We start from the raw sequence: 10,165 nt of genomic DNA on the forward strand, positions 1-10,165 counted from the left end.
TTTGTTTATGTGTTGCATATTTGTTATTCGTTCATTTTTTGTACATAAATTAGGCCGTTAGTTTTCTTGTTTAAATTGTTTTACATTGTCATTTTGGGGCCTTTTAAGTTTTATAGCTCACTGTGCGGTATGTGCTTTGCTCATTGTTGAAGGCCATACTGTGACCTATAGCTGTAAATTTCTGTGTCATTTGGTCTCTTGTGGAGAGTTGTCTCATTGGCAATCATACCACATCTTCTTTTTTATATTTACATCAGCAGATATAAACAATTCACCAAAGTCAAGGTGAGACAACAAAACTTAGTTGTAAGATCTCTGAAATTTTTTACACGGTACAAGTTTTTCTAATTGTTGGAGATTGTACGGTGACAGTAACACCTGTAACTGCTTAACCCATTTCTTATGCACTTTGGTTCGATAAACTCACTGGATATCATACCACATCTCCTTATTTTTATATGCATTACAATTTACATGTGCATGTAATTGTAAATAATATTTATATATATATATACATGTATCAGAACAAACTTCATTGCGTCACTTTTATTTATGCATCCTTTGGCACAATACAAGTTGTAAAATTACACAACATAAAACAACTAAATGTTATTTCAGATGAAACTTTTGTTTCAGTTCCATTCATAGGATTTATTAGAATTTTGTATGTTTTGCCAAGTCCAATAATTACATTGTAGCTCTATGTCGCTTGTTAATTGGAGACTTTTCTATCCCGTATAAGAGTTTTGAAACTAATTCTGTTTCTTTTTTTGAAAAAAGTGAGCAAACAAATCTTGCACATTTAAACCTTTGTCTGCCATCACACTGTCACCTGGATCACATAATTGAACTATTCTACATCTTTCAACTATTTTACAGTCACTGGTACAACCAACATATGCATTAGAGACATAGTTGACTAAACCACCAGGTGTCCAACATACAAGTATTTTCAGTGTTTCTGTTTTTATATGATGAAAAGGTTGCCTGAGTTCTAGGAGCTTTAGGTTTTATCACGGGATATTCTGTGCTGTCAATAATAATCCAAGTTGTAGGAAACTTTAATTTGAAGTTGGATGGCAAAAAATACCTGACTAAACCACTAAATGGCCAAGTGTTAGCCTCACACCACTGTTTAGACATAAAAACAATCCATGTTTACACAATATTCTTAACACTAGTTTCAATCTAGAATCTAGACAGTTCAAAGTTGGTTGTATAATGCCTCAATTTCATCAAAGTCATAAAAAAACTGATTTTCAAATGACATCCTATCAATTTAAAAATATATGTATCTCAAACAATGTGCTGCTGGACCAAGTGTGGTCAAAACAAATAAAAATTTAGTATACAACTCTAAACCGGTATAAAAATGCATGGCTGTGTCACATGTCTTCATTTCAAAATTCTCTGCTGAAAATATTGGCATTGATGGTGTTTGCGTAATTCCATCTGTGAAGCTCAACATTAGCTCGGCAGTTGGTGGTGGACAGTCATAAATCCTGTCTGCAGTATGAATGACTTCTTCAGGAAAACCAACTTTACAATCAAAACTTTCCTCTAGATTTCTACTACAATATTCATCAAGTTTAGTTCTATTGTTTTCACAGGAAACTGCCCTGATTTTTCTTTTTGCGGACGATTCAGTCTCTTGCTTGGTCCAGGAAAATAGGCTGGGAATGGCAGTAGACTTAAGTCTCTGTATGGTGGGTTTGCGCCCTGAAAAAGGTTATAAAACATTAGTTTTTTAATAATTAAATGAACTTCCATTAGCAATGCATACTTTGTACTACCTGGCAAAATATTAACTAGATTTATTCATTACAATCTGGATAAAACTATGTTAGCCTGATTCAATGTACATCAAAATGTATGTTATGTAAATCCAAAGGACAAACAATGAGAGTCGTATGCAACAAACATACATTTTTTGTACCTAAATAACTATAATATAGATGAGAGCATGTCATTGTTTTGTTCCTGTTAACATTGTCATTGATATTTTTCAAGAAAGTCTATGAGGCATAGCTTATGCATTCCTGTCATTACTACATTAGCATAATTACTGCTAAAATAATTCTCAGTATGATATACCTCTTGTAAGAAATCATTATAATTGTAGCAAGCACCAAAAAATCTCAAACAGATCACATTGAATCTTAATCCAAAAAATTATGACGTCTTGAATTAACCACCCCCTTTTATTCTTAAGCGATAATTGCGGTTGTAAACAGACTTTGGTTTATTCGCATGGCGATTACATATATAACTATATATTTTAAAAAGAAAAAAGTGTTTTACCATGAATAGTTTCCTGCACGTAGTCTTTTTCAGTAAAATGTGCCTTGCAAACAACAGCTGATTGAGATGGACTCATCGTGTTCTCGTCCAATCTACGTATGGGCCATGGCGTTGATCCAACTTTTCCTTCTTTTTAAGTCATTTGGAAATGCATGTCCTCCTCTTAAATGACATCCAGGTACACAACAACAAGTACTTGGCATCGTTAATTAAAAATGCAACTGTAATAGTTGCACAGTGCAGAAACCGGAAGTTGAAGAACAGGATCGGCTACCACGGCGCCACCTATTCAGGAACGATAATTTGCTATTTTATATAACTGCGAAATAACAATAACGTTAGACGGGTTCGCGTGCATAAACAGAAATGCGCTTTAAATTGTATAATATAATTCATGTTCAGTCGACCTTTAATTATTATATCAACGACTGTAATGATTTATAAACATCTAGGTTGCAGATAACACTCGAAATTAACCCGACCTCTTTCCACACGGAATTCAGATAATTCTAGTTTGTCAATCGGTTGACTGCTTATAATGTAAAATACAAATATATCAAAAGTTTTTAAAACTAACAAAACACAATGATCGTTTCTCTATTTCCCAATGTAAATGAAATGAAACAAAAAACATTTTATATCACAATAAGAAGAGGAGAGAATCAACATTTTCCGGATCTACTTAGAGCATAATGACCCCCCACGTAGATAAGTTGGATATCGCGGAAAGAAAGATTAACACGGCAACTATAAAGGCATTAAAGCACTGCCTTTAAAAACAGACTAAAACACAAAAACTCAACTATTACCACTGAACTATGAAAAAGAGGTCAATGTCTGATGACACCTGCCAGCTGGACATGTACACCTTACAATCATAACATACATGTACACCACATATAGTAGACCTATTGCTTATAGTATCTGAGATATGGACTTGACCATGAAAACTTAACCTTATTCATCACTGATCCATGAAATGAGGTTGAGGTCAAATGAAAACTGTCTGACAGGCATGAGGACCTTGCAAGGTACGCACATACCAAATATAGTTATCCAATTACTCATAATAAGAGAGAAATTAACACTACAAAAAATCTGAACTTTTTTTTCAAGTAGTCACTGAACCATGAAAATGAGGTCAAGGACAATGGACATATATATGACAGAAGGAAACTTCATATCATAAGGCATCTATATACAAAGTATGAAGCATCCAGATCTTCTACCTTCTGCAATATTAAGCTTTTAAGAAGTTAGTTAACGCTGCTGCATCACTATTCCTAATTACACAAAATTTAGATTATTTTTTAACTTTTGTGATAAAATGGTGATATATGTGCTCAGTTGATACAACATTTTACAATTTTTATGCATCTTGGGACTCGCAAGTTATGAAAATGTTGAGTCCAGACTGATTATGATGAGTCCATGGCCAGGACTCATGGACTTGCCTTAGTGAGAACCCTGGGCTCGACAAAAAATTGAGAGACAAGTTGAACCCTGTCTGACAACACATGTAAACCTTGGATCCCATACATGTATACCAAATATAGTTATCTTATTACTTATAATATGCCACAAATTCACTTGATAAAATCACTACACATGTAGTTTTTTAAGGAGTCGCTGAACAATGAAAATGAGAATAAGGACAATGGACATATGACTTGACAGAAACTTCTAACGATAAGGATTCCTTATACATTATGATTTTAAGTATGACAAATCCATGATTTCTACCCTCTGAAATATAAAACTTCATATAAATAGTAAATGTTGTTGTCTGATTAGCATTTCATGTCTTGCATGTCTTGTATTCTGAAACTTTTGTCACAGACAGGACATAACTGGAGACCTTGGAGGAATTAAGCTTCCTTATACATGTTATAAGCCTCATGGTGATAGTCAGTAAATAAAAGGTACATTTATCTGGAGGAAAATGAACAAGGAAGATACAAAAAGTGAAGGTAGTCTTCAGTTCCAGAACAGACATAGTTGTCAGAAAAATTATTTTTTAATTATCTGGTTTATCCGTTCAAATAAAGACAGAAGAAATCTATTTATCTATTACTAACTGTTCTGAACTGCATTTTATTTAATGAACGTATAGCACTGTCAACATGTACAATGTACCTGACAACAACCAAGAAACAATCTTTTAGTTCACAAGTATAACAGCTTGATCCATATGTGATCCAAAATGTGCAGAATGCTATTATGGTGGGAGGTCCAAATTCACTTTATACTTCTCTACTTTGAATATTATATCCTCTATCACCTTCATTGCTGGTGATCATCATGTCATGTACATGTAGAACTTATTTTTAAACTTCTATTGGAAACCAGATTGGTCAAATATGTCTTCATAACAAGTTGAAAATATGGAATGTCTTGGACTAGGTACCGTGGCTTCCAAAGATTTAAAGAATGTCTGTTGGTCTTAAATCTGTATTGTATGTGACTGTTACATGTATAAATGAAAAAGGCTTTTATATCTTTGCTTTTGTACAGACATCATTGACATTTATATTAGCAAACAATTTGCATTTCCTGGCATATCTATTTGTTTGGTGGCTGAACATTTCCAAATGCATGTTTCATGTCTTTCACATCCTTTTTAGTTTTCTGATGAAAATGCTGTTGCTTCCAATTTTCAGATACAGATTTTATAGCTGAGCCTGTGTCTGGCCATTTCTTTATGTCTGGCATGTGTGTGAATTATTCACAGTGACTCTCAATTTCATTTCCCCAAACTTTCTGTGTCTGATTCCTATCCATGAAGCTATATAGACCAGGGAAGAATGTCTGCGCCTGAAATATCAATTTAAATATATTTATGGAATATTTTGATTTCAAAACAATGCTGACTCCATTATAAAAATGCTGACTCCATTATAAAGCTTATTTAAGATTATTTAACATCTGTTTCAGAGGAATTCATTTAATTTTTTTCTTTACTAATTATTACTAGCTTTTCCAGACTAAAAGATGAAGAAATAAATGTGGATAGTGTCCACATGTGGACACAGATGATGCCCCCGCTTGAATATCATATAGTTATAAAGGGACATAACTGAAGAACGAAAAAGTGACGCTATCCAAATTTGAACTTGATCTGAGTTTTGTGGTAATAAGCATTGTGTGCAAGTCTCATAACATTTGGTTGAGGCTAACTTAAGTAGAGAACAGAAAATAAAAATTCGGCAAATTTTCTATTTGTAACTCTAGAACGGTTGTGTATAAGTTTTATAACAATTGGTTGAGACAAACTAAAGTTAGAGAACGGAAACGAAAAATTTGTACTTGATCTTAGTTTTGTGGTAATGAATATTGTGTATAGGTTTTATAATGTTTAGTTGGGACAAACTTAAGTTACAGAATGGAAACTAAAAATTTTGCAATCTTTCGATTTATAAAGGGGCATAACTCAATAATGGTTAAAGTGACACTACCCAAATTCAACTTGATCTGTGTTTTATCAGTGGAAGTCAAAATTAAACATTGCATTGTATAAAGCATTGATTGTAGTTGATTCAACTATAATCATGGACAAAGGAAGATTACTCCAATTTTAAAAATTACTTGATATTTAGAAGAAAATAAAAATTTTGCAATTTTTCCATTTCTAAAGGGGCATAACTCTAGAACGCTAAAAGTGAAGCCACCAAAATTCAAACTTGATCTGTGTTTTGTGGTAATAAGCATTGTGTATAAGTTTCATAACATTTGGTTGAGGCAAACTAAAATTAAAGAACGAACGAAAATTTCAGCAATTTTTCCATTTGTAAAGGGGCATAACTTTAGAACGGTAAAAGTGACGCCACCAAAATTAAAACTTGATCTGTGTTTTGTGTTAATAAGCATTGTGTATAAGTTTCATACCAAATTTGTGCTTAATCTGAGTTTTTTTTGTAATACGTATTGTGTATAAGTTTCATAACATTTGGTTGAGGCAAACTAAAGTTAGAGAATGGAAACCAACTTTGGGATGTACGGACGGATGCAAAGACAGATGAACAAGGGTAAAACTTAATGCCCCCTCAGCTATGTATACTGCGGGGGCATAAAAATGTATTTTCTGTAATTTCAGATATCTGGTTAACATACATGTTAGTGTCTTTTTGCCTCTTTCAACTGATTTTTATAGTTCTTTCTTATATTGTACTGTTACACCACTGTCCCAGGTTAGGGGGAGGATTGGGATCACGCTAACATGTTTAACCCCGTCACATTCTGTATGTATGTGCCTGTCCCAAGTCAGGAGCCTGTAATTCAGTGGTTGTTGTTTGTTTATGTGTTACATATTTGTTATTCGTTCATTTTTTTTGTACATAAATTAGGCCGTTAGTTTTCTCGTTTGATTGTTTTACATTGTCATTTCGGGGCCTTTTATAGCTGACTGTGCGGTATGGGCTTTGCTCATTGTTGAAGGCTGTACGGTGACCTATAGTTGTTAATTTCTGTGTCATTTGGTCTCTTGTGGAGAGTTGTCTCATTGGCAATCATACCACATCTTCTTTTTTATATGTACATAAACAGGATGAAGTTATTTTTCTCACAAAGCATTAAACTAATATTTAATGAACACTGAAACACTAATTGCCATTCTGACCCACTGTGGCCAAGTCCAAGAATAGTGAACAATTAATTTCTTTCTTGGTTGGAAATTTCTCCTAACAATTATCTGGAGCACCACATGATATCAACATGTATCAGTGTGTGACAGAAGTAAAAAAGTATGCTGATATTAAAACTTCTTTTGCATGTGCTGGCGTAAGTATACGTGTATATCTTTTCAAGTTCCAGTCAGAGCTCAGACATAAACAAGTGGATTTTGTTTTTGACTTGCATAAGTCAAAAAATGTATTTATTATAAAAATGTACTTTCCATTTTCAGACTTATTTAAGTCAGAAAATGACAGACTTGTTTAGATCTATTTATGTTTATGAAAAGACTTAATTTTAATTGGTAGCCAAACTGCACCACCTATGACATCCTAAGCTTGTCTGAGAGTTCACAAGGACTGAGCTATCTATAATTAATTATCTAATTAAACATTTTTACTTAACATAGATTATTTTCCTCATTTTGTGTGATTACAGATGGTTGCATTGTAAAGTTAATAAACATTATCTCCGTTTTTTTAGGCTCTCATGCATATTTTTCCTTAGAAGACAAAGCATTGTCTTTCAAAGTTGTCATAATTTCATGTAGATGCATGACCTTTTTATAAATATGCTTGGGTCTTGAAGTTTACCAACTTTGTTAACTTATTGACTTGTAGGAGTCAATATTTGCAACTTTTTAATTCAGGTCAAATATGTCTTGCTTAAACACTAATTGACATATTGAAGTCATAATTTGTCTTAAATTAAAGGGACATAAATCTTGAAACCTTCAAATTTAGACCTCAATGAGCAGTCAGGGGACTTACTTAAATGAGTGATCTTCTAAATCACTGATTCAAGTATTATTATGTCCATAAAGGTTAGAAGTAAGAGTTGTCTTTCTTTAATAATCACCTATTTAAGTAGTACAAATTAATCACTAGACTAAGTGATTTAATTTTATTGTAGCTTTAAATATAGAATACTAATGATCCAGGGACTAATTATGTTGCTAAAATTATCAGAACCAACATCTGTGTTGATAGGATGACCGGGTCATGTCAGGTGATGACCTTGTACTAAATCTAGGATAATGACATAAAAATCACTTGTTTAAGTATCATACCTCAATTTCCTTCCAAAAAATCACTTCTTTAAGTATCATTATTTTAATAACCCCACTAATTTCAACACCCCGAACAGTGAAATTTTGATGGCGAACAGTAGAATTTTATTACATAATCTATAAGATGAAACCTAGAATTTTACAGGAAAAATACTTCCACTGCTGGGAAAAATCTGTTAAGAAAGTATCAGTTTATTATGTAAAGCCATTTTTATAGGATTTTTTCAACTAAAATAGAATGTGCAGCTAAATGATTGCATCAAAGGCATAAACCTTGCTGCTTAAAAGAAGCAAAAAGTTCATTTTTTTCAATTTTACTAATGAAAAGATATTATCTAAACCTATGTGTTTAAAATTTTGGTAAAACTACAAAATCACAATTTGTGACAAAACTTCGAATTTGCAACTCAAATAAGTGATTTAAAAATCACTTATTTCAATAAGTCCCCTGACTGATGAGTCAAAAGCAGATTTAGACTTATTTATGTCTGAGCTCTGACTGAGTACACAGTAGAATATCATTAATAAGATGACATTGTGATCTATATACTATTACCAATGAATTTAGATTTATCTGATCCCATATCTTCACTAACTTTGTAAATTATAATTTTTTGGTAGGAGAAATAATTTAGGAGAATGAAGACTTGCAATGTATTTTCTGGGATATTGTCATGTTTTTTTTTAAAGTACACTGAATCATCCAAAAAGATTTTTTTTAATAAACACTCGAGAAGTTGCCCAATGATAGAAAAATGTCAACATTTAATACTCTATTTTCGAGAATTTACCTTTCAGTTTGAAATTTTTATGCAGACTTGATTATCGGGTAGCAGATATCTGGTATGTAAACTCTTTCCATAGCCCGTTTGAAGCATGTTGGAAGCCTGACCATGCAATCTTTGATCTCCAAAATTTGTCTATTCTCAAATTTCAATTCTTTCACTTTGTACTAAGGAAAAATTTTAGTTAATGCATTTTCTAAGTTGTTTTTCCATTTCTACGTCGCCATCTTCAACATGTTCCTAGGTCGCGTTCATAAGGAGCATTCTGATTGGTCGATATAAATACTTTCTTAGGTCAAATATTACGTTATATGAGGTCACAAAAGTGAAACCTTATAGGGTACTTGTTAGATCCTCGTATGTAGTATAACGTAGTATAACGAAATCCGAGATCTATATTTTAATTAGATTGATAAGAGGCACGGATTTAATTAGAATTACTGTATTTAAGGAGATCCTGAAATATTTCAGGACCTCCAAAATTCGAATTCAGGATATCCATAAATTATTGAAGACCTCCCGGATTTAACCAACATTATTGTACTTAAGGATAATTATCCTAAATTATTTTAGGACCTCTATAATATAATTTCAGGATACTCTGAAATTTCTCAAGATCTCCTTAAATATATTTTTTTTGGTTAAATCCAGGAGGTCATTGATATCCTGAAATCGAATAATGGAGGTCCAGAATCGAATTTGAGAAGACCTGAAATATTTTTTAACTCGTGCAAGATATTGTTTTCGGAGGCAAAATACCGATGCATATGAATGTTTAGAATTGGATTGGCTAAAATCAATGAAAGTTCAGATTAAGATCATTTGGACATTTCAATACCGAATGGTCTACTATTGTCAATTGTCAATAATAAATCTTATGTGCAGAAAACGCAAAAATTCGTTATTTTGTTAATCTTTTATTTCTGTAATCAGTATTTTTCAAAACTTATTCTTTAGTTTTTACAATTATTCTTTATTTTTAAGCACCTCATTATTCTCTATTCTTTATTTTCTGGCCAATTTTTCTCTGTTCTTTATTTTCTTTTTATTGGGCCATTATTCTCTATTCTTTAAACCCAATCCAGAACCATTATCAGTGTAAGGTCATTATCTCTATAGGATGAATTAGGTGAAAAAATGCCGTCCAATACTTAATTTGTGGTTGCACTTTACAATAGAATTTATATAATATAATAAAAGTCATTACCAGAACATAATCTTTTCTAATACTTATAAAACATACATGTTTAAAATTCCAATCAAGAAAAAAAACATACGGACCCTTTTCGTCTTGCTGAAATGAGCGAGTTGATGTTCTTGAAAAAAAAATCAAACGCAGTGA

General features: G+C 32.4%; 1 protein-coding gene across 1 annotated transcript; it reads right to left on the reverse strand.

The window, feature by feature from the left end:
• Nucleotides 1-531: 531 nt before the first annotated feature.
• LOC127706139 (uncharacterized) lies at nucleotides 532-2,724 on the reverse strand. The gene is made up of 2 exons (XM_052210589.1): nucleotides 2,302-2,724; nucleotides 532-1,719 (listed from the first exon to the last, which is right to left on the reverse strand). The coding sequence occupies exons 1-2, from the start codon at nucleotides 2,375-2,377 to the stop codon at nucleotides 1,280-1,282; spliced, it is 516 nt and encodes a 171-aa protein (XP_052066549.1). The 5' UTR covers nucleotides 2,378-2,724; the 3' UTR covers nucleotides 532-1,279.
• Nucleotides 2,725-10,165: the final 7,441 nt, after the last annotated feature.

The sequence above is a fragment of the Mytilus californianus genome, unplaced genomic scaffold (assembly GCF_021869535.1).
Source record: "Mytilus californianus isolate M0D057914Y unplaced genomic scaffold, xbMytCali1.0.p SCAF_6, whole genome shotgun sequence".
In the NCBI taxonomy this organism is placed as follows: Eukaryota; Metazoa; Mollusca; class Bivalvia; order Mytilida; family Mytilidae; genus Mytilus; species Mytilus californianus.

Bases quoted from the DNA above. Each gene is read 5' to 3' on its own strand.
- LOC127706139 (XM_052210589.1), bottom strand. From the start codon at position 2,377: ATGAGTCCATCTCAATCAGCTGTTGTTTGCAAGGCACATTTTACTGAA. The intron at 1,720-2,301 runs GTAAAACACTTT...AACCTTTTTCAG, and splicing joins CGTGCAGGAAACTATTCATG to GGCGCAAACCCACCATACAG.